The 24,219-nt window shown below is 45.5% G+C and overlaps 8 protein-coding genes across 8 annotated transcripts; 2 read left to right on the forward strand and 6 right to left on the reverse strand.

Annotated features, from left to right (window-relative positions):
• Window positions 1–651: 651 nt before the first annotated feature.
• Window positions 652–1,021, reverse strand: F5Y00DRAFT_261518 (uncharacterized protein; the record flags this gene model as incomplete). The annotated part of the gene is made up of 3 exons (XM_048011220.1): window positions 652–678; window positions 729–938; window positions 998–1,021. 3 exons carry the CDS (start codon window positions 1,019–1,021, stop codon window positions 652–654), a joined length of 261 nt encoding a protein of 86 aa, XP_047865311.1.
• Window positions 1,022–6,297: 5,276 nt separating this feature from the next.
• F5Y00DRAFT_269363 (uncharacterized protein) lies at window positions 6,298–6,645 on the reverse strand (the record flags this gene model as incomplete). Its single annotated transcript, XM_048012427.1, has 2 exons — window positions 6,298–6,538; window positions 6,611–6,645. The coding sequence occupies 2 exons, from the start codon at window positions 6,643–6,645 to the stop codon at window positions 6,298–6,300; spliced, it is 276 nt and encodes a 91-aa protein (XP_047865312.1).
• Window positions 6,646–8,960: 2,315 nt separating this feature from the next.
• Window positions 8,961–9,300, reverse strand: F5Y00DRAFT_269364 (uncharacterized protein; the record flags this gene model as incomplete). Its single annotated transcript, XM_048012428.1, has 2 exons — window positions 8,961–9,165; window positions 9,263–9,300. 2 exons carry the CDS (start codon window positions 9,298–9,300, stop codon window positions 8,961–8,963), a joined length of 243 nt encoding a protein of 80 aa, XP_047865313.1.
• Window positions 9,301–12,329: 3,029 nt separating this feature from the next.
• On the reverse strand, window positions 12,330–13,856 carry F5Y00DRAFT_269365 (major facilitator superfamily transporter; the record flags this gene model as incomplete). The annotated part of the gene is made up of 2 exons (XM_048012429.1): window positions 12,330–12,568; window positions 12,629–13,856. The coding sequence occupies 2 exons, from the start codon at window positions 13,854–13,856 to the stop codon at window positions 12,330–12,332; spliced, it is 1,467 nt and encodes a 488-aa protein (XP_047865314.1).
• A 1,268-nt stretch (window positions 13,857–15,124) lies between these two features.
• On the forward strand, window positions 15,125–16,480 carry F5Y00DRAFT_269367 (FAD/NAD(P)-binding domain-containing protein; the record flags this gene model as incomplete). The annotated part of the gene is made up of 1 exon (XM_048012430.1): window positions 15,125–16,480. One exon carries the CDS (start codon window positions 15,125–15,127, stop codon window positions 16,478–16,480), a length of 1,356 nt encoding a protein of 451 aa, XP_047865315.1.
• Window positions 16,481–16,756: 276 nt separating this feature from the next.
• On the reverse strand, window positions 16,757–18,898 carry F5Y00DRAFT_66020 (uncharacterized protein). Its single transcript, XM_048013978.1, has 2 exons — window positions 18,171–18,898; window positions 16,757–18,114 (listed from the first exon to the last, which is right to left on the reverse strand). Exons 1-2 carry the CDS (start codon window positions 18,604–18,606, stop codon window positions 16,877–16,879), a joined length of 1,674 nt encoding a protein of 557 aa, XP_047865316.1. The 5' UTR covers window positions 18,607–18,898; the 3' UTR covers window positions 16,757–16,876.
• A 254-nt stretch (window positions 18,899–19,152) lies between these two features.
• F5Y00DRAFT_235589 (uncharacterized protein) lies at window positions 19,153–20,455 on the forward strand. Its single transcript, XM_048007583.1, has one exon. The coding sequence runs from the start codon at window positions 19,179–19,181 to the stop codon at window positions 20,262–20,264; it is 1,086 nt and encodes a 361-aa protein (XP_047865317.1). The 5' UTR covers window positions 19,153–19,178; the 3' UTR covers window positions 20,265–20,455.
• Window positions 20,456–23,950, reverse strand: F5Y00DRAFT_235590 (uncharacterized protein). Its single transcript, XM_048007584.1, has 3 exons — window positions 22,013–23,950; window positions 21,782–21,961; window positions 20,456–21,729 (listed from the first exon to the last, which is right to left on the reverse strand). The coding sequence occupies exons 1-3, from the start codon at window positions 23,229–23,231 to the stop codon at window positions 20,657–20,659; spliced, it is 2,472 nt and encodes an 823-aa protein (XP_047865318.1). The 5' UTR covers window positions 23,232–23,950; the 3' UTR covers window positions 20,456–20,656.
• Between the last annotated feature and the right edge of the window lie 269 nt (window positions 23,951–24,219).

The following is a 24,219-nucleotide window of genomic DNA, read 5'->3' on the forward strand; positions in this document are numbered from 1 at the left end:
GCTTAAATGAGCACCTGTAAATAAGTTCATGCGCGTTGCCACGTATTGTACATGACAGCCAACGATCGGCCGAATAGTATTATACCGTGTTCACCATAACATTAAATGTATTAATTCATATTCGTCACTCGAGCTAAATAATAATATAATATGATCGGCACTCAATCCGATTTGTTACGCCGTGTCGGGGCTTGATATTTATGGTAGGCAGATCAAAGATGTCGATGTTAGAAGGCGAATTAGGGGGCTTGCGGCATGGGCATCCACTTGGCTTACCGGCTACTACTTACTACTGAGGCACACAGAGTGTAAAGGTCTCAAGGAACTATTATTCACTTAAGAAGATTAAATTAAATAGTATGGCCGCGGTCAAATGTTCTTTTAATAAGATAAAATCTGTTCCATACATAATGTAGCAACGTAACACGAAAGCACCGCATACCTACCTACCTGTATGTATAGAATCTCTAATTAGGTGATATATGACATGTAAACTGAGATCTTAATGATATATTTGCAATGCATAGCAAAAGCCTGAAAACGGCTATATCCGTAGTCACACAATGCAATTTGCTATTCCTAAGCCAAAAAGACCACCCCGCCAACGCAATTACAATACCTCGGCACTATATCTCACCAGCTCACTCCTTCCTAGACATCCTTACTAGTCCTGGCATTCTTACTGGTGAGTGAAGGATTAAGCTTGGGTAAGGCAGGACGAAACTTACTTGGGTGGCATCCGTTGCGGAGCGGGTAGCACCAAAACTACTCGCGGCAGCAGCTTGAACGTCCGCAAGAGTTACACTCCTGATATCATTTCTGAATTCTCGGAGACGGTAGTCTCTGAGGCTCTGGGTATCGGCGGCGTGCGAAGTAGGAGGGTGTTCGGAGAAGTAATGGGATGATTTCGGTGGAGTTTCTCTAGTGACCAGCCATATCTGTTAGAAATTGCTGTAAAAATGCCTCCATCAATGGAAGAAACCTACCCATTACATACTGTCTTGTTCGAACTTCCTGGCATTATGATAAGAAATATGTGATACTCTCTTACCAGTTTGACGGCGTATGCTATAGATTTCTGATCTGATCGTTTCAAGAATCGGGTATATTATGCTGTTCTGACGGAAAGGCCCGACTGGGTCGGGGCAGTCCAAAGGTACCTATTTAAATTCCCCTAATGATGATCCTAGAGTATGGTATACCCTCTCGACCCCGTGGAAGAATATGATAACTCTTATAGGGTGGTTGCACGAGGCGCCAGTTCGAACAGCACCCAATTAACCTGACGATGCCATCGAGATTCCCTGCCTCTAAAATGACCGACACCAGAACAGAATGGATGGATTAGGCTAGCGTAGTGGCGGGGATAAGATTCCGAGTTGTTAGGTCTGATGAGACAACGGCGTCGTCGAAATACACGGAGAAAACCGTTTAACAACACCGTATAAGCCGTTGCCATTTGCCTCCGAGACCCCTATTAGCGCATTCCATGTGCCGAACCAAACAACCAAATAGGTGACAAGATAGGTTCTTGCATCTTGCTTGCCGTCGCGTCATCAAAAAGCAGTTCAGCATGCCAAACACCTTAATCGCTTATCTGTATCCAGAACCACGCAGAGCTGAATGCAATAACACCTCCTAAGACAATGCAGCCAAAAACCACGAAGGCCTCGGTTGACCAACGTGTCAATTGAGTAGGGTTTGAAGCTATGCAGCCACATTTTACAAGAGTCCCGCAATTGAGAACGCTCGCTCACGTCCTATTGGTGCTTGAGATATAACTCCAACAAAAATTCCACGCTATCAAGCGAACGTCACTTGAGTCGGGCGACGTAGGGGATAGCTCCGATCCAGAATCCAATGCCTTCTTGCAGACCAGTCCGATCATCAAGGCGACAACTTACGAAAAGTTTTCTGGTAGTTAATAATGAACTGTCGCGTGCACCTATTCCGATTAGTATTCAAAAGCCCCCTGGATGCGCGAATTCTTGATTTCCGCCAACTCAAACTCTGCACCTGTCCGTAGAAGTCGCAAAACGACTTTTAACGGAGCGCATTCCAGTAGGTAGGAGAATCCTTAGTCGCATATTGAGCAAATTTAGGAGTGGTCGAAACGACGTCTAGAATAATCTCGGAGGGGATAAATCGTTGGAACGCCGAACGCTTTGACAATTGCTCAAGCCACATTCCTTAGCAGTAACGTTTATCGAGACGTGCCGAATAACCAAGTCGCAAATAATGCAAATCCCGTCTCGTATCTGCAAGTGATTAGAGAAACGGCTTAGGCCTGCTAATAACCCTCGAATTGGATTCTCTGCACTAATCGTCTGCAAGGTGATAGCCCTCGCATTAGCCAGCGGCAAGTATGTACGTCACAGCGAGGGTATCTTCAAATCTTCGAATCGGAGTGAGAAATCAGTTTAACGACCTTGACCGACGAAGATTGGCAACGGAGTTTTCCAAACAGGCTAATTGGTACCTAGTTTGACACGTCCTCATCACCGCGGTATCTATAGCCTGCTGATGGCCGACACGCTAGTGTTGTAGTCAAGTAGTGTTGTAGTCGGGCAGGAATCGTCGAATACAGAGGAGGATCGGATTATGTAAAGACGGTCGGCAGCAGTGTCTCCCGTAAACCCGTTGACCCGTAAAATCGGATGGTAGATATCGCCGGCTTCCAATAAGCCATCTAAATAATCACATGCCATGAGCATTTATCAAAACAGAGTATAGGAAGACAACTATATCGCTACCTTGAATTTAGTACATTGAGCCATGTACTAGTTAACGACTGAATCCCTTGTAGGTACCAAGGGAATCCAATCAATTCACCCCATCTTATTGAATATCTGGTGAGTGTCGTAAACTGCGGTGATGTCTTCTAGAAGTTGAGTAGTCGGGTGTTTAAGACAAAAGCTTCAGCGTAATTCGTAGTTGACATCAAGAAGATATCTTTGACCCTCCCGCCCCGTAGACGGGGATCGCAGAGTTTATGTTTGAACAAGGACAATATAAGGACAATTAGGTAGATTTCCATGGTTATAATATACTCAATCCACGTTAGTCAAGGCAATTAAATAGACGCCACTGCAAGGGAGGTACGGATTAAACAACAGGGACAAAAAGGGACTAGCCAATGACGGCGCTGCCAATCAACTTCCTTCGGGGACCTCCCTCGGGGACCTCGCTTGCCCTCAGACGACGCACGATACTTTGATTGGTCTATTCGTGAAAGTATTACGAGTGCCACCCTGACGGTTATATCTTTCCCAATGCCAATTCAATCTGTATCACGAGTGGGATATTACGTTCTCGAACCTGTACTCCGCTGCAGTGTAAGCCTCCGGGGGAAAATATTGACGTTTAACCTACCTTAGGTACTTATGCAGGTTTCATACTTTTACTCCCCACCACGACCATGGAAGCATATGACATGTTTACACGCGGAAGCTGGGGTCAGTTAGATCCTTGGTTGCTTCCTTCAAAAAAAACAAAAAAAAAAAAAAATTATAAAAAAGATAAACTACCGACAATGCATATACATACATACCTTAGGTAGATATAAACGTACCTAGGTTAACATGGGCATAATAGTCCGATTGGCTGGCCATTTGCAGATCTACGAGGAGAACACCGAAAAAAGGATGAAAATCAACGCTCTAAGCTCACCGGCCAACTTCCGCTAAAATTCTGGATGAGACATTTAGAGCAGTTGGAACAGATAGAACAGATAATTCTGTGTATACAGGCTTCCGTACTTGGATTTGCAGTTCCTTGAAACCGATAATCATTTGCATGCTTTCTAGCTCGTGATAGTTTCCATATTGTTTTGTTATATTGTTCCTTTTGTATATCCATGTAAATTTCCTAAGGGAGGTGGTGTATGACCACGCCACGAAAACGAAAGTATCAATACGAAGGCATAGCATGCAGTAATATTCTAAAGCAGACACTGAGACCAGTATATAATATCCTATTGGTAATCACCCTTCGATTCGAAACTTCCCACCCTATTCTCTATGGCCTACACGGAACTTGTCAGCCCATCTATATTAGCGTATATTATAGCCACCAGCGTCTATGATCTAGACTTTAATCCCTCGGGGAATTGCGAAGCTTCTTTCCTACCTTTTAAGTCTACTTCTTTATGCAGGCGTCGAGGTTAGGTAGCGCGTATCACGACGCCATACTAATAAAAAAAATAATGTAAAGATAAATATAACTTTATAAGGAGCTAATAAATTGGGTGCGCACATAGACACGCCAAGATAAGAGCATATCTACCACGGCACTTAATGCTACCGCTACCAGTGATTGCCATCGCATGTCTGTGTTGCTTGAACAATAGAATGTGGAGCCAAATGTCCCCGCCAGAGAATTTGCGAATAGTTACCTCTTGGTGTCGTACTCTACACTCGGATAGACAACATTTACATAATACTTCTCGAGGTAAGAGTTGATATTAACACCATAGACGTCTAAGATAGTTCTGTATTTCACATCACTACATGGACAGGATATTACAAGATATTTAAGTTGCGGGGGATAAGCTAGCACTGTAACCAGCCAAAGCTTTACCTTTTTGCACTGCGCAGCTATGGTCGAAAAACTTGATAATTTCCTTCAGATAAATCTTAACTAGATACTAGATTGGGACGATATTATCCTCACGAATGTTAACAACGACGCGTGTATACTATAAAACATCGCCATTACCCATGGTAGGTGAAGTTTCTTTATTTATTTCTTTCTTTCATGTGAATAGAACCTGGAGGAGATACGTGCTAAGAATTTCGAGGTCCAGGCTATGACCTAGGTAACATATACACTGGAAAATCGGTAAATCTACTAATATATGGTTCGTGAAGGGTGTTTCGTTCTATACGTTAAGCCGTGTTTTCATTACACAACTACTTATACTAACTATAAGTTATAGCCCATGTTAGTAGCGCGGTAACATTTATTAGGTTTTTCATTCTATTTTAAACAATAGTAGGGGTTACATAGTGCATGTCCTCGAATTTAAAAGTTATCCTATTAAAGCTTAGATGGATAGGGTTAGGATGGAGCTAAATAGTTACAGGAGTGATGGATATGCAAATGGAGGTTACGTTGATTAGAAGGATCGTTTATATTCTGACGCCATCTCCCAAATTATACAGTACACCCCTTGAAATACTCTTAGTTTTTCGGACATGCACAATACAGAACAGGCTTTCTAATCCTGAATAGAATAACGCCCTTTAAAGCGTCTCAACTACCTATTATACCAGGGCTTTATATCCAGTAGATCATAATGTTATGTTCCAACAGAGACGATTATTCATCCTTGTTGGAGGTACCCGACAATTCGGGAATGTTTCTATTTTTAGATAGGGTCGGCCCCACATAGCGGGAGTATCCTTTAAGCTTAATTGCACTCTTCGGTTCTAGCCTCCGGATAACAAGGATCAGGCATTTGGTAAGGTGAGCATTAAAAGCTATAACGCCTAAACAGACTAACGGCATGACTATAAATAAATTAAGATCATAATTTGTCAATTAACTTTCCCTATTTGTTTATACTTTCAGCGTGGGATAAGGAACTACGAGGCAATCGAGATTTAAGATAATGTTTAGTTAGATCTAAAAAAGTAAGTATGCGGGGTATGTCAGATCCTGGTACCTTTGTAGAGGTATTATTTATCATGTGATCAGATTACAGCGTAAAACAGTGCATAAGATGCGGAATATTCGCCATTGCACGGGGCTTAACGATGTGCTCTGCCATGGCAATACGATCCCTAGATGCAATGTATTCTATAGTACATGAACCGATCCTATTAAAGAAACCACCCACCATTCCTCCAAGTTGAAATACGCCAAAATTCCAGCAAGTCAATAACACACAAGCCAGCCTAAACATCTCCCGTCACCTATGTAATAGAATAATGCGAACTCATTCGTGCCCATTATCTATCATACCACGTAGAGCGAGCCAATTTTCCTTACTAATGAATTATCCGAGAGAAGCTAAGATAGTCAACGAGTTCGACGAGTCAATTAATAGCTTAACCTGACTTGAACCTGACTTAACTTAGCCTGGATAAATCGTAAATATTTTTTATTTGTTTAACAAATACGTACATTAAAGGTATACGTATATATTTTTAATGCTATATAATTGGTATTTTCTCTAGCTAATGTAGCTAAAGCTACGGCTTTACAAGAGTGTTCAAACCAGTCCAAAAATATAACCAGGTAAGCCTTGTAAGCCAATATACCTGACCTGACTTGTAGCAACTCAAGTCTATACGGTTATTTGGCCAGACTGGACTTATCGAACTCGCTGAGGATAGTATTTAAATCGGCGGCAAGGTTTGTTCGGCGCGTTTCTTGGGCCTTGTCGGGAGCATCAGGCTGGACACTCGCGAGGGGTACACTGTTAGGTTCATTTTTAAATCTATCAAGACGATATTCTCTAAGGCTCTGGCTATCTGTAGCATGACTGGTAGGCGGGTTCTCGGAGAAAGAATGGGCTTGCTTAGGTGGAGTTGTGCTGGATAAATAATAGTTACTGTCATTAGAACATTCGTCGGAAACATATTTGTAGTGACATGGGATAACTCACCCATTATGAGCGGCATTGTCTGAGGATTGAGTCATAGCGTCTAAGCAGAGTATATTTTCGTCTTGAATCGTACCGTGAGTATTACGAAAGCTAGATGCTCAAGAAAGCTCAATGCCGTGAATCTGGTACTCGATGTATATTGATCCAATACTTAGGCTGGTGATCACGCCGACAAGCCGGTAGATATACTATAATATCTCAGTGATATTTTGGGTGTATCATTTAGATCCATGTGAAAAGATACAAATTACTTGTATCTCGCCGGTTGGTAGACCAAGTAATAGATGTATTGAACTAGTAACGCCTGGCCTTCTATCCTCTGACGAAGGCGCTTCTTATATAGTCGTAGATAGACCCCTGTAGCCACTTTCACAAATGCGGTCTTGCATGATAGCGAGGCGGCCAAAGACTTGAGTTAAAAGGTCAATAAGAACATTTGGTTTATAGAATAACCATGTAGCAATAAGACAAATGACCCATTAGATTTAGCTGTGATCACTGCAAATTTACCTCCGCTCTCTAGTGAACTCAAACCGACCCCCATTCGGCTTATATCCTAGGTCATGTATCTCAGTTGGGAAATATAAGCACTTCGGGAACGAAAGATAATAAGACCGTCAATGTATTGTTGATTTATAACATAGCACTGATATATTCGACAAGACAAAACCAACCAGTGAGAATAACGCTGTTGGTTAAAATGGGAGATGGGTTGAAATAGTATGCGTCGACATATGAATCCGCTGTATGACCAACGATAGATACACCTACTATCATTGCATCACTATCGAGACCACATTCGTCCGAGCACTTGCTTGTGACATTATATGAAGGTCTAGCCCATGCATAGTCCCCCAAAGCCAATCAAGCTAATGAGGGTCGTGGTTACTTAAAATGATGAGCCGTACCAGGAGTTTAAGAACTGAAGGATTTGTCGGTTGTTGAGTTATAGCAAATAAGGTAAGGGGCCTGCTTGAATGAGACCGAATATTTAGCTCCAATAAACAAATTCCATGCAAATCTCTTCACTGAAGAATGTTTAGAAATGGCTTAAAGTATGAAGGTCCGGGCTAAAAGTCTTGCACGTGTAAAAGTCCCTAACACCGTATTCGAATGTCATCCTTTTCTATTAATACCGTATCAGCTACCTAGGTACTAAGCTAAATTTTAGATAGTGGCCCGTACGCTAAGTTTAGGTGGCTTACCACTGTATTTATAGCGGCATTAGCCACTACAGCTTAAGTAATACCGTGCGGTCCTTTTTTTACTCGTACATGGTTTGCCAAGACTACATGTGCAAGTCTTTTGGCGCGGACCTTCGTAGTCGAGTCCGTTCACCTGAATGCACGATTCTAATTGAGCCAACCCTGAACTTAAGGCAGTAACTTAGGGGGTTCACAATTCGCTTGGGTCTTGCTTTTCAACGCTGTACACAATCACTGTAAATAACGTCGGAAACAACGTTTTGGAACCGTCGTAAAAAATGGTACGTGGTCAAGTCTATGATTCCGGGCCATTAAGGCAGTTCGCATCCAGAGCCCCTCGATGCTAGAGGGATATCATTTGCCGTTGTATTGTAATATTCCTCTCATGTTGCACATTCTCATTATCGAAGCCGATGGTGGATCCCGACGGGTCTCGAGACAGAATTCGGATGATAGGTTTCGCCGTGCCCCGATAAGATAAAGATCCTGTAATCACGTGACATGAGCTTGGATTTAAAGTAGAATAAGGGGTGCCGGTGATGGTAGATACAAGGATATGATATCTCTCCACGGGAACATTGCGAGGCTATCAAGTAAAGTATTGAGCAGAATGTACTCTAAAGAGATATCAGTAAGGTCCCGATGAAGAAGAACTAGCAGTTATGGTGACTACAAGCAGTAATTCATCAAAATTTCCCCGTCATGAACAAAAAAACGAAAAATAGTTGGGGATCCTATACTGGCGCAATGCTTACGCTGTCGTTCATATCAGCCATGAACAAACACATAGTATAAACATTGTATTGGTTACCTATGTATCTATCTTAGAGGCCATTAGGAGTCAGCGTCAGGGAAATGAAGAAAGACATCGATGGTAAACTTTTATTGTGGAATGACTTTTGTCTTGTGCTTACACCCAGACTAGAAATAACTATGTCAATACTCCTCTTTAATACTTTTAAGCTTTCCATCCAAGAGCATATATCAAAATATCCCATACCAATATGCCTTCCCTCGCTGTATCAACTAGGGGAATCAAAGTCGCGACCGTATCCCCATTTGATGTGCTTTATATACATATATACCTCTATATATACCCAGTGTACTACGCACTCGCCTTATGTAATAGAGCACGGACACTAGACTTAAGGAAGATTAGGAAGGATGCTCGCAAGTTCAGTGTCAATCCGCGCTATGTGAGCCGCCGGAATATCCTTAGGGTCAATGTCTGAGGCGATGATGGTGCCAACGGGAACAGTCAAGAATGCCTCCAATCGATCCACTCGAAGATCTCGCTTATCGTAAGTAGTACGGGCAGTTCGTACTTCGTTGGACCCTAGGGGCCTTTCGCTACACAGAAGGGTAGGACAGTTCCTCAATCAGTTATGCCCAGTATAGATAATCTCAAATCGGAAGCTTTCTGAACGAAGCACAGGCTATATCTTACCCGTTGAGTACGGCCCCAGTAGTCGACTCAGACGCCATGGCTACCTAATACGGGAGTAGGTAGTATGAAATAGTAAGGTTTCGGTACCTTATATATTATAGAGGTGAAGCAATCTTTACGCTCGTGAAATAAATGGCCGGTACTTTGTTATGTATGTAGCTTATGGGCCTCGTATAAATTGTATGTGAGTGATTAGATTTAGTGCCAATGTAGTATATTTAAAAATTGCAATTAAATGAAGAGACCTGACATAGCCTTTACCCCTTTATATATATTTTTATTATTTAGTTAGCCGCCTCCTCCGTCCACTTCGACGAGGAGTTACCAAGGTATGAGCTTCCATTCGTTCGCAATCTATTTCCTCTTCACGCTCGGCTTTGTGTGTACTAAGCCGTCGTCGAACGCAGTCTCATTCCGAGACTGTTTTATCTGATGTACGGCGCTACCAAGGTAACGTAAATTATAGCAAACCCGATGCAAAGCCGTTCATAGTCCTTGTTGCTTAAATATGAGGATTTGACCGACATTTTATTACAGAGTTATTGGTGCATCTGGGATCTGGTATTACAGTTGCACCTAGTCTAAATGAACCGCTTACGGATGAATAAGACCCCCACGACTAAGTGCTATAACCCATCCGCCCTTCTTAAGATCCCATACAAAATCTCCCGGCGGTACTTAATACCCTTCTTAATCGCCGAATATCCGATAGAACCGACACCTGATGGTCTCACGACAGACTACTACAGCAGTGTCCCGGCCCAGCACATGTATAACACGTGTGGTGGAACCTTTATAAGTTCATTAGGCGTTCGAAAGTAACAACCATGAGACATCTCGGGCGTTGAATTGTCCTTCAGGCTCGCTGGTCATTTCCATTTGGCTATTACCTAACCGTGGTGTGTCTACGAAAGACTTTCCAACGATTGTCCATATCTTCCCCTGACCACTTCTTGACACCGGATAGGGGCTTCAAGGATTAGGTTCGTCTAAATTACTATCGACTTGGATTAGTCATAGGTAACTTGGTATTCTTCATTATGGTAGGTATTCTCTCTTCTATTGAAGTCGATGAGGGATTATCACTACTATCTTATTCATCATGATTTAAATTTCAATGAAAATTCCTATAGAAATACCCACCCACCACGCGAAACCGGGGACCCCCACAAGTTGACTATCGCAGATGCCATAGTTCCCCTCTCACACAGTCCCATATAAGTTCATTTGCAATATGTCAACGGCATAGGCTCTAATGGTCCGTATCCTAAGACATATTCGGAAGTACACATATTGCTTTAAGAGCCGTTGTTCGCGCGTGGCGTGGGGGTCAAGGTCTATGTTTGCTCTCGATTCAGGTGGTGACGATCCACCGTGTAGCAATAATCAATTTTGAGTGAAACGAATTGACTTTTCCATCCAATCTGAGTCCATATTTAACGAGAGCTACCGGGAGGCCGCATGGAATAGTTATCTGTATTCGGGCCTTGAAGATTTGGTTCCTTCATCGTGCACATATCGCAGACACAAAAGGAAACCCGACGTTCGGTGATAAACTCCTATGTTTCATTTCATGCCAAAAGAATACCCTAACATCATACTGCATTAGATATTTCCCCTGTAGCCTACCGTTGGGTGAATTCTCTCTAATTTACGATAAGTATAGCCTTAGGACTCACGTAAGGTATGAAACTAGTCTTCACCTAAGCAAACAATCGAGTGACCCCCACTCCTTTCTATCCTATAGGCAGGACGCTTTTGTTCGCTTCCGATTAGGATAATGCTTTGCCACTTATACTCCGAGGAGTTAAACATCAACGGCCGGGATAATGCGTGGGTCCCCCGAGCTGCTACCCGGGGAGCGAGAGCCCGGCTGAGAAACTAATACAGACATGACTTCTATACCCAACAAGCCCTTGGCTTCGTGGTAATGGATACTAATGGTAGGATTTGAGGCTCCATGTATGGTTGTAAGCTGAAATTTTGATTTGTTGACACGCTTTCTCAATTAAATAGAAAAGGTTTTATCAAAGGTCAGTCGAAATACTCGTCCCTAACAATAAGAACTTTAGAAAAGACAAATAATATATGGAATGGCTATAGATATTTATATACCTAGGAAATGAAGCGGAAAACTTTATGTTTTAGCATACATGCCGGGCGAATGAAATAAGGAGGTCTTCGCATGATCAGACGACGAGTTTAGCTACGCACGTAACGCGGTCTTCTTTACCATCCACTTAAACTTCCAGTACACTCCCAGGAATTTGAGTTGTGTGATACAGCTTGATACTTTGTAAGCAGGTCCTCTAATTAGATATATATGAAGGTGAAGACGATAGGCCACGGAGCTTATTCCATTCAACAATACAACGAGGGCATACGCATATGCATCCGCCAAAACGTTCATCAGGAATGAATTCTCTTTGAGCAAACAACACTGGACAATAATGAAGACTACAAGAGATGGATTCGGAATCTAGGTCGAGGGGAGAGCATTATGATGATATAACTCTGGAAAAAAATGTTAGCCATCTATCGAGAACAGCTATTTGTCTCATATTCTTTCGGGGAATCATTCGCGTGGTTAAACGCACGTTGAGCCGGTTTCGGGAGGCTTTGCATAGCTTCATTCTTACCTATGCGAGGAGCCGCACGGGGAAGCACAATATGGCATCCGATTTCCAATTGGTGAAACCAGTAGTCATGCATTCTCACATCTCACATCCGTTGTACAAAACAGAGCCCCCACCCCCAAGGGAGACCACAAGAGCCCGACTTTTTGGAAGGCTTATCGTCAGAATAGTCATCCCTGTCAGGCGACCTGAAATCTCTGAAATTACTGTAATTACTAGTGCGTCGCTCGTTCTCACGATCTTAACTCAATCAATCAGATCACCAGTAATTTCATCAACATTGCCTCATTCAACGTCCTAATAGTACGTATCGGCTGTGTGGCAGTATACCGCATTTTTTGGTAAAAGGTAGTTTAAAACTCCTTGTTTAATAACATTGTTATTTTCCGGTCTCTTAGGTTCGCCATGTGACAGGATGTCGATACTCAGTATCACTGATCTTTGGCTCGTTTATGTCGCCAATGCTTTCCCCGAAATAGCTCAGCTGCAGCAAGTGGGCAAACAGCCACACAGCCAGCCGCGCACACAGTGAATGCGAATCCAACCCCCAGTCTTTCTATCAGAGGCTGTATGAGAGAAGTTCCGCCAGCGGCTAAGAGACATCTCGATAGATTCATCGTGGCGGTCACGCTGAATGATTGACTTTCGAACAGGTCGACCACTAGGGTTGCTAGGTATGGATTAGTCTCAAAAAGACAAGTGAGTTCATATTCAGAAGAAGATGACCTACAGAAGCCAGCAAGGATGCAAGTATCGAACCCTCCGACAAAGAAACCCAGTATTATAGGCACGCTAACATGGCCCCGAACATCGACTGCCCAGCCAAACCCAAGAACAGATATGATATAGAGTATTGTCGGCGGTATGAGAGGAAATATACGGGCTCGCTCGATGTTGTCGATTTTGTCTTGCACTGTATCACTCTCGTTGTTCTGATGTTTCATCTGTTTCGAGTACTGCCAATCAAGAGCTTTACCGGTGATCAGACTCCCGCAGAGAGAACCCACGCCATTCGAGATGTATGTCAGTCCGATATCTCGCTCCTGGAGAAAGTACCTCTCTGAATATAGAGTGGCAGCCGCTACCATGGTCATTTGCCACACAGCGTAACACACACCGGTGAAGACAACACAGCAGAAGACCTCTGGAGATGCCAACAGCCGAAACCCAATAGGAAGAAAGCCAACTGTGGAATGGTTGATCTTCTCGACTCTCTTGATTTGCTTAGGAGCGTCCAAATACGGAAATAGGGGCCGCCAATACGGCGAACACTCTATTTGGCCATTCCCAACGATGCTTCTTTTCGTCTCCGGCATCACTAACACTGTGATGAGTAGCAGCATGCTTGTCAATGCAAGTAGAAACCAAAAGATGCCATGCCATCCTGTGTACTGAGCAAAGACACCACCAAGGACTGGGCCGAAGGCGGTGGCGAAGCCACCAAGAGCACTGTAGAAACCCATGTACCTGCCCCTCCGTCTCGAATCCACCAGGTCACCAATGACACCTGCGCCAATGGAAGTGGTGGGCGACGATCCGATTGCCTGTATGGCGCGTAGACCGATCATAAGCCCGAACGATCGACAAAAGCTGAGCCCAATGCATGCACCTAGGTATACAAGAAGGGTGATGAGGTAGAGGGGTCGTCGGCCGACGCGGTCTCCTATTGTGCTCCAGAGCATTGGACTGATGCCTTGAAGTACGAGATAGGATGTGACGGTCAAGTTTATTGACCCCTTCGAGACGCCCAGGTCGTCCGCGATCGAGGGGATGGCGGGCGTGTATAGGTTCGAACTCAAAGGGCTAAGAAGGCCAATGATACTGGCAATGGCGATGATGATGGCTCGCTGCCGCGAACTAAATACGGAATATTCTGGCGGATCATCTTCAGGGACTCTGCCTAATGATGCAGGTGGACAGGCCATGATCCCGTTCTCAGGAACTTTCAATGTTTCCATGATTGGGAGTGATGAGAGAGAGATTATTCAATGCCGCTTGGTCGGGAGCTGATGATATTTGGTAAGTCTAATACCTAGTATAGTGCCCTCAGTATATTAGTTTTGTCTGAGGAAGATCTCTGTTAATAATACTTTCATATAAACCTAGTGATACAGCACGTATCGACCCCGGAATCTTCCATACTTCCATACAGACTCTCAAGGTCTAGGAGAATCCCCGGAGATGTGTTTACGCACCTTCAAATGCCGACGTTATACAACTAATCACATTCATATACAGTTTTTTTTTGAGAGTCATACTAGTTACAGATTACCATAACAGCCCTTCCATACAGATTACCCACCAAAACCACTAGTAAAATAGCATGGCCCCATTCTGCCCAGTAACTTTCTTTAAACATCCAGCATGCCAAGCGCTACAGGCGCTGCCAAGTCCTTAATTCGAGGCCATTTGTCGAATATACCTATTAAGTAATGACAATTATGTTAATCTGACATGGTCAAAGCCCGCTTTATCGTTGTAAAGTCTGAGTTTACTGAAGCTCATGGCCTCCGTAGAACAACATTATTGGTACCCCTATCCTATTAGCCTAATGGTTCTTACATGCTGACTCAGACTATAAATTCTGAGATTAAGAATTCGCAGAATGGATACGGTTTAAGTATTGAGACATCAGTCAGCTTACTGGTTTACCCGCTGGAAGCTTGTCGAGTGATCACGTTGCATACGTGAATCCCGGTGTCTTCACCGTGGTTTTATTTTTCGATCGGCCTGAATCCGGCAGAATGATGATGTTTTTTCTCAACGTCCGAGAGACGTGGACAATCTACTAGATAGGCAACTAGAAATTATAGAAAGATTATTAGTGTCGGCGTGTAATGATGGTGCATGGGACGCTTGGAGTAGCCTTCTGGTGGAGGTCAGAGCCAAGGTTACGTCTGACGCGAAAGCCTCCAGTTGTAGATATCACGATGTCGTAGAGGTCGATACTTTACTCGGCTTTTGTCTTTCAATGGGAGTCATATCTTTGAGGAACGGTCAGAAATCTCCATGTAGTGTTTCCCGAGTTCCCCGGATTTCCCCGAAGTACCTACTTATCGACATTTTCTAGAGAACTAGTATGCGAAAAGTGCTTAGACGGGTCTCTTATTCCTGTAGTATAAAGGGGCTGATGGTGATCGAGGTTCGTTGAATATAATTCTGTTACATTTTCATGCCTTCTTAGTATTTAGATTTGATCTGTTCTGTTTGCCGCTCGAGATCCAATATGGAAACCAACTTTGACGTACTGATTGTTGGAATGGGCCCTGCCGGTCTTTCTGCATGCTCTCGCCTTGGGGTTACTAACCTGAGAGTTGCCATTGTCGACAGTGGCAAAGCCGTTTACGACCGTGACCGGCAAGACTTCAACGATGCTACGAAGGGTCATGGCGGAGCAGGTCTGTTCTCTGATGGGAAGTTCTCATTTTTCCCTTCGGCGTCTGAGCTATGGTCTCTCAGCGGCGACCGACTGCGGACAGCTTATGAGTGGACCTGCTCCGTCCTTCAAGATGCTGGACTTGACACTCCGCCATTCCCTCAAAATATAGACCAATATTCGGGTCACGAACCAGGAGTAGACGAATGGATCTTGAAGGCTTACCCGTCAGATTATCTGTCTCTAGATAGCCGTCTAAAGTTCGTCAACGGACTGGTCGCCAGCTCCAAAGCTACAATCTTCAGCCAGACGAACATTCATAGCATATCTTACGACCGGGTTGCCGACCTCTTTCGTGTAGAAGCCGAGTCCACATCAGAAGCAGTGTCACGGCAGCTCACAGCCAGGCGGGTGATCATGGCCACTGGTAGATTCGGTCCACTACAATACTCCCTGAAGCAATTGGCCACCGATTTCACTTTCAAACGGTTGGAAGTGGGTTTTCGCATCCAGCAACACAGCGACAAAGCTTTCTTTCGTGGCATGAAACAGCTAGACCCAAAATTGCGAATCAAGCAAGCTGATGGGAGTGTTGAGTGGCGCACATTCTGTGTCTGTCGGCGTGGAGAAACTTGTCTTACTGAAACGGGTGGACTGTGGACTGTATCTGGCAGATCAGACTGTCCGCCTACCGGTTTATCCAACTGCGGATTCAACTGTCGGATAACGGACTCTGAAATCGCTGAAGAAACGCTGAAACCCCTATTAGAGTCCCTTGGAAATACTCAAGTCCACTACAAACTCCCAGTGTCCGACGTTCTCAAAGGCGATCCGCAGGCATTGGCGCAATTAGACCGCATCTACGGTCCTAAGCTTCGGGAGTTAATGATTAAGGGACTCACTTCTCTTGCAAATTCCTTCGAGGATCTGGCTTCAGATATCGACGCGGAACTCATTGGACCAACCTTGGAAGGCATTGGATGGTATCCCAAAGTTGACACCGCTCTGAGACTTCTCAACGCACCTGTATGGGTAGCTGGTGACGCCTGTGGGCTGTTTCGTGGGATCGTTGCGGCTATGATTAGTGGGCATTATGCTGCAACAGGTGTGTTGGGGGATCTTAACCGGGAACTTTCACCTATATCTTGCGACGTTTGCGACGGATTAGCTTGCAAATGTGTATTGAACCAACTCGTCACAGCTTAGGTCTCAAGGAGCCCATATTATTGGGGAATGTTACGAAGTTGTTTCCATATTGTTTGGTTCCACCTCGTGACAATTTGGAGGTTGTCACTTTTTGGGCAGACTCGCGTATATCTTTCCCCGTCCCCTCCAACTACCATTGGTTGAGGTATGATATGGAAATTGATGATAGCTACATCTGTAATTTTGTCTTCATTAGAGATTCACTTGCTCATAATTTAAGTAGGAGATGACTAACTACCTCAGAATATAAGAAAGATTTATATATACAAATTACTAGTAATCATATTCAAGGAATATACATCCCATACTTTGTGCTCGCGTCAAGCCGGGTAGGTAGTGTGTGGCCATCTCAGAGCAGCCAACCGAGTCAAAACAACCGGAAACGCATCTGTTTGGTTACCGGCTAGATTCTCCGTCAACTGCATCAGTAGGAGTCTTATCCGATAGTATAGCTGTATCTTTAACGTCTTGAACGTCTTGTACCTGGACCTCTGTAGCCGGATCTCCATTATCGCCCTTCCCTCCGGATTCTGCTTCTCCTTGCTGCGGTCCTGGATTCTTCTCTACGTCTTTTTGCTTATTTTTCTGGTTACGATTTATCCCCCCGGTAATAAGACCGAATAAACGCTCAAAGATTTCCTTTAACACGTCTACGATTAATCTTACGCCCAGGACGAGAGCCGCGATAACTATTGGCCCAAAGACCAATACGAGTGTTCCATAGCCTAGGATGCTAGCCCCAAGGACGACATCCTTGAACATGCCCACAACAAAGGATGACAGGACAAGAGCCCCGAAGGTTATTAGTATGAGTGCGAATGAACTCAAAAGAAGCCGTCGCCCAAAATGTCTGTAAATCTGGTACTTCAGTAGCCTGCTCTCGAGCTCCTTTATATTAGCCAAGATAAACATGGCGCCGAGGAAGAGTACGACAATAGTCGCCAGGAGGACCACGACACCAAAGAAGTCGTATAGTAAAGTCCCCAAGTCTTTGAATCTTGATTGCATGCTGAGCACACCCGCAGCGAGCGATAGGGGCAGAAAAATGGTAGCCAGAAGAGTCAAATTCTGAACATTGCCGGACTGGTTTAACTCTCGAGCCATGCTCAGAAATTTGAGGCTGTGTTCCAGGCCATCGGAGAACCTAGTGAGGCGTAGCTTGGTGTCTTTGCAGCAACCTCGAAGAGCTTTGTCAAGTACCAGGAGCGCAGCTTGTTGGTCCTCGTTTTCGTTCCCTGTTATACTCATGACTATGTCTAGTAACGACTCTATCGTAGCCACTAGTTCACTTCCGCAATCTGAGAATTCTCGATAGAGTTGAGAGTCGCTCATTATTGCTTCAAGCTGCCACCGTCGAAGCCCAGATAAGCGAGGGTCGAAGTCTCGGCTCCGGCGATCAGTATAAGTTATTGCCATCAACTCGAGGAAATTGGAAAAGATATTTAGAGCGGCATGTTGACATTGCAGGAGAAACAGAGACCTCTGGTTTCTTCTAGTTCTTAGGTTGCAGTATATATCATCAAGCTTCATGAGTTCTGCCGCAAACCGTTCCGTGGCAATATGAGAGCGGTCGGGATGTCCCACAAAATAGCCACGAACTGACGTGGATGTGATTATTCCGCATGAGATTAAAACTTAAGAATATTAGTTCATTATAACTTCTAAGTGTATAAGGTTGTGGTATTATCACCTCTCAAGTCCCCACCACCATCAGCTATACAGCGTATAGCCCGAATCGCCCGACCCCATTTTCTATCGGGGCCCTTTACAAACTCCTTTAAATCTCTGAGATATGGTCGCACCTTTTTGTTATTTTGGCCGGAAGCACGAGATTCGTCAGTGTCAAGGAAATCATAACCTTCTAATCGGTACCACGATTCTAGGTTGTCATTCCACAACCCCGACACAAGAGCAGAGAAGCCTCTTTTAGAATCGCGGGCTATATTATAAGATTCATCAATTTCGACCGAAATGACAGTCCCATCTAAGCTTTGTGTTACCCATCTTTTCTTGAAGTTACTACGGCGCGAGGGTTCAAACAATTCCGCCTCTTCAGCGTCTGAACGGGAAAATGGGAAAAGGGGGATACCAGGGATGAAGAAAACAAGGATAGATAGGACATCCATTTTCTTGGCTTCGGTCTGGGGGCTATATTGTAGTAAATGGAGGTATATATGATAATTCGCATATGGATATGATTAATTGAAGGAATCTCAGCCTCGAGTAAGCCCTAGAAGCATGGGTGGTTTAACAGACCTATCAGATAATTGATAATTGCTCACGACATACGGATTACTAAAACGATCCGGAGACATATATGGAAAACTACAGTATTAACTACCTAACAAATAAACGAAGGTTATCAAATATATATTTTAGACTATGTCGGCCTTTATTACCAAAGCAAATAGAATTTAGAATTGGGTAGGGAGAGATAATGAAGCTAGGTACTTACGAAGTACAGAGGTAGTTATGTTGAATCTATAGTTATCTTATCGATAACAACGTTATCAGATTAGATTACAGCCACTTACGCTGACGTAGCAGCGCAGCTAACGTATCTTACCTAAAGTACGAAATACCCAAGCTTATTAACCCAGAATTTCCAGCTTTCCTCCCAATACATACAGTCTTTTTTTTATATACTCCCCGCGGCTATACGACAACATCCTATAGCACGCCCCCCCCCTCCCCCTCGATGACCCTCAACGCCGGTCTGCGCATCGCGCGCGTCCACTCCCAATTCCTCAGACCCAATGGATCGTCATCTGCCCTCGTGTCCCTCGTCGCTACGAGCCGCGCCTCAAAGCAATGGCAGATAATATCCCGGACGAGCCAGCGCCGAGCCGCATCGACAGCGTCGCAAGCGAAAGAAGCGCCTAAGTCGAGTTCTGAAATCGTCTCCTCCTCAGAGCGCTTGACATCTCCCCTCCCCGCCTCAACAACCCTCAACCCACCAGCCTCGACACGCCCCCCTCCTCTCGACCTACCGACCCGAGACCCCTCGTCCTCCATCTTCACGTATTTCTACCACCTCGGCAAGGCATACATGACCTTCTACAAGACCGGTCTCCGCGCCATCTTCACCAACAGAAAGCTCCTCTCGCAATCCTCCACCCGGCTACCCCTCGTCCCCGACTCGATATCCTTCCCAACACGATCAGACGTCCTCCTGCGCCGCCGCGTACGACACGATCTCTCGCGCCTCCCGATCTTCGGTGTCCTGCTCATCGTATGCGGGGAACTAACCCCGCTTGTGGTACTGCTGTTCCCGCGCCTCACGCCGCTTACCTGCCGCATCCCCAAGCAAGCCGATGCTCTACGGCGCATCTCCGAGGCCAGGCGGGCTGCCAGCTTCCGCGGTCTACTTTACCGGCCCGATCCGTTAAAGGGTAGCGAACCGGCTAGCAACGGCCACATATGCCGGACTCTCGGGCTGACGAGCTCCCTGTGGGATAAGATCGGTCTGGATGGTCCGTTCGCGGCATCGTTGGCGCAGCGAGCGATTGCACGGATAGCAGCTGATGATGCTATGCTGCGCGAGGGCGGAGGTGTAGAGGTTCTTGTTGATGAGGAAGTCGTGCTTGCGTGCGAAGACCGAGGTATTGATGTTCTAGGGAAACCGATTGACGAGTTGAGGAGTCGATTAGAGGAATGGCTCCGTAAGACTGCTCCTGAGGGGGTGGCAGCGGAAAAGTCCGATTCTTCTTTGGGAGAGCCAGCCCTAAAAAGAGCTGAGGAGAAGACAAGGGAGACACTAGTTAGCTTAGATGGCAGGATATAAAGACCGCACGCCTATGAAGTGCTCGGTTTATGGAGATGCCCTACTTTACCTAGCCTGTCAAGGGCCCCATACTCTTGTCATGTTTCAAGGTCATGTATATTTATATAGTGATACCGGACGTATTTAAAAGGTAAGGCTCAAACAGAACTTGGCTCACTAAAAGCATTGTACAATATATACCAATCAGCTCAATTAGGCAAACGTCGCCATCGCAACGTTTATGTTCATGCCCTTAGCAAAAGCTATCATCTTTTCTATGCGTACAAAGCATTAACACCTATTCCATAAATCCCATGGATGGCAGATGCATCTATCTACACTGCACGCAATGGCAAGATGCTAGACGAGATCGACTAGTGACTCATCTCAGGATATATACAGGGGTTATTAGCTCACTGCCGGTATCTCGCCAACTGTGCCATGATATTTTGGACGTGCTGTGAAGAATCGCCACTGGGAACACCATTCGGATGCACAGGCGGGTAACCTGCGCTGTGCGGCTGGTTATGCCCAGCAGCCCCCATGCTGTGGGCTCCCCCTAAGCTTGCTAGTACCGAATTTACATCAACAGGCGCGCCTCCAGCCGATCGCGCGGGATAATGAGCCTGTGGAGCACCTTGTTGGTTGTGGAGAGAACCTAGGATCTTCTGCAATGTGGCGTTATCTAAAGAGCCACTCGGATTACCGGTTGGAATATTGGCGGGAGGATAAGGTTGGCCAGTATATGACGGGGGTGGGTAAGAAGGCTGTGGGGGTTGTGCATATTGGACAGGCGGATATTGAACGCCGTAGGGATTGTGCGGTTGAACTTGAGATTTGGCGCGGCCGACTAGCTGCGCGGCGATGTTGGGATCAAGGTCCTGGTATTGATCATACTGAACATTGGCGTGTCCGCCGGAGCGATTAAATACTTGCAAGGAGATAACACCAGTTTGTTGTGCTCGATGATCTAGCTCGACGACCGCATGGACGCCTTCCATCACTTGACGCTGGATCACGGCTTCTCGAGGTAAATGAGGATGAAGGAACATAACCTGCACCCTTAATCCCTGGTTGAGAAAGGCTCTCTCGGCCCAGCGTATAAAGTCTCTGTCGAGCTCGTGGAGTAGTACGAACTGTACATCTGGAATATCACCTCCATAGCGACGAGGAATATCGAGCTCTACTTCAGATGGATGTCGACGATAGGGGCTAGGACTTCGGCGACGGTAGTGGTCCGAGTCGCGTCTTCCGTAGCCAGGAGATCGCGAGCGCGCACGAGTGCTATAGTCGTTATAATAACCGCGGCTACCATCATAAGAACCATGCTGTCGGTGACTTCCCCGCCTCGGGGATGGCTGCCGACTTGGGCGATAATCGTCACGTCGTCCGCGTCCACCATCGTGACGTTCGTTTTCTTTCTTAACCCTGTTTCCTCGCCTCTCCCCATCCCCTTCCTTCTTTTGAGTGCGAGAGAATTCAAGGTCTATAATTTATTAGCACCTAACAGATCGTTCCAATCCAGTAATGTGACTCACGGATTTTACGCCCCCTGACTTCTATCCCTTGTAGGTGGTCCATGGCAGCCTGACCTTCCTCTAGAGTGTGGTATTGCACGAAACCGTATGCCTGTTTGAGAGAAATTTGTGCGAGACGTCCATATTTGGAGAAGATATCAAAGACTTCCTTCTTAGAGACCCGGTCACTAGACAGATTTCCTATATAACTGTTAGGAGTCAAACCACTGCGATTAAGTTGAGAAGACATGCCAATGAATAATCTTGATCCTTCCGGGAAACGGTCCCATTTGGCTTCTGATACGTAACGACGTTCTTCCTGGAGAAAAGCTTCCCATTGTGGGTGTTGGTCAGAAGCTTGCGACGAAGAACCTGTACCTGTAGCTGCAGCATAAGTAGGGTCAAATTGGGGCACCGGGAACGAATGAATTGGCAAGGCATTAAGGGACGAGGCTGGTGGGGGTGGAAGGCTATTGCTATTACGGGCTTCTAGAGCCGTTCCGGGAGCCCCAGTAGAGTAAGTGCCAGGAGCTGGCGGAAGAGTAGATAAGGCGTTGGCGTTGGCATTAGGATAGGATAATGCTGATTGGTAATTGAGACTATCATCGGGATGCACATATGGCTGGGTAGGGGGGAACTGCGGCATTGGGGGTCTAGGTGGCAGTGATACTGCTTGCGGGGGAGCAGGAATGTTGGCAGAACTCTGCGGAACCACTGTTTGACTGGCATTACCCACGGAGGCATTTCCTATAATCTGATCGAGAATGTTTTGGATGTCTTGCTCATTATTGGCAGCATTTGATGGGCGATCATCCTCCCCAGCGGGCGCTGCTGAAGGTGGCTGAGGTACACCGGAATTGTCGGTCGACGAATTAATTACAGCCTGTTCTTGTGGCTTTTGCGGCTCTTGGGTTTCTTGGGCTTCTGATGGGCTCAAGTTTAGGGCAGGCTGACGCACGGACTGAGCAGGGCTTGTAGAAGAGGTAGAAGAGAGGTCATGTGAAGGAGCGGTGACTTCAAAACCATTTGTTAAGGAATCAGACGTAGCAGAACTAATACTGGATTCGATCGTGTTGGATACATCTTGATCTTGCTGGACCTCAGCACCATTCTGCTGACCAGGGTGCTGGGCGTCTCTTTCACCTCCGAGCAATGCAGCTCTTTCACCCTGATTCCCAGTACCGTTAATATCGACGACGAAACCGTCCCGACGTGAAATAGCAGTGTTGCCACTATAAGTATTATCTTGACCGGTACTAGCAGGGAGACTGTTCTGATACGATTCAGCTTGCTCCACAGCTGCTACAGAGGCCGAGGGGACCGGGCCGTCGTTGGATGGCGACATCGTGCACAGCGTGTCGGCCTGGTCTTGCAGACTAGGTACTACTACAGGAGAGGATAGATGAAGAGGCTCCGGAGATACTGGAGTAAGGTCGGCAGTTGCCAAATGTGTAGGGGCCTTCTCGATCATTCAGGTAGCATGAGGCGATAAGACAGTCTAGAGAATGTTGTTTTAGAATCAATATACGGCACCACGGCACCAGGGTTGAGAGCCTTGGAATTAAGCTCGACTGCTGTCGGAGCTGGCCAGACGAGTCCAAGAAACTCCAGAACAAGAATGGAGATATATTGGGATTGGGTAGCTGGTGACGTCGTCTTGGGGCTGATCCATCCGAGGTGGCGGGCTATCAATGCTGGCAGAGGTCACGGTAACTGGATCAATGGACAGCTTGAGATTTGGGACTCAGCTGGTAAGAAAGGAAGACGGTGGATGAAATAGGTAAAAATTAGGTGAAGGACGTTGATTTGGGTGTGGATAGGTACGTATAAGTGTATAGATGGTGGGAGGCAGTGTTACACTTGGAATAGGTGCAGAAGAAAGAATACAGATAGGCTCCGTCTAAGAGATGTTGTATCGTATTGGCGCGCGAGTTCTGTATGTTGTGATGGATGTCAGGTTATATTGTCAAGGCATCAAGAGCCGATTGCAATTAATGGCACAATAACATCCAATTGAAGCCAAAAAGTAAGATAAATGGAACCATCAAAGAATTATCCGAGATGATTCGGCAGGACGAGGAGAAAAGCTGGGAGAGATAGGCTTGTGTTTGAGGCTTTGCAAACAGACAAGGCTGGACAGCTTTAAAGCAAGGTTTAACAATGAGAGGGCAGGAATTTTTTCAAGAAAGGAATTGTCCTCTAGCGAAACTTGGACAGAAGCATCGACTTGGTTGATGCGCCATTGGTCAATTTAGTGGGGGTATGTGGTCCGTGCGTCACTTAGATACCTGAAGAGCCCCGCCAGAGTTCTATTGATAACGCCCATATCGCAACCCTAAGCCTCTGAAGAATCTACGCCAATTATCTCGTCTAAGTGCATTCTATAATTCGATAAAGGAATATGCACCTAACCTTAGGTACTGAGTAAGTACCTACGGTATGACGTAGGTGCTACCCCC

This window comes from Daldinia vernicosa (assembly GCF_022497035.1).
Source record: "Daldinia vernicosa strain CBS 139.73 unplaced genomic scaffold F5Y00scaffold_20, whole genome shotgun sequence".
Taxonomy (NCBI): domain Eukaryota; kingdom Fungi; phylum Ascomycota; class Sordariomycetes; order Xylariales; family Hypoxylaceae; genus Daldinia; species Daldinia vernicosa.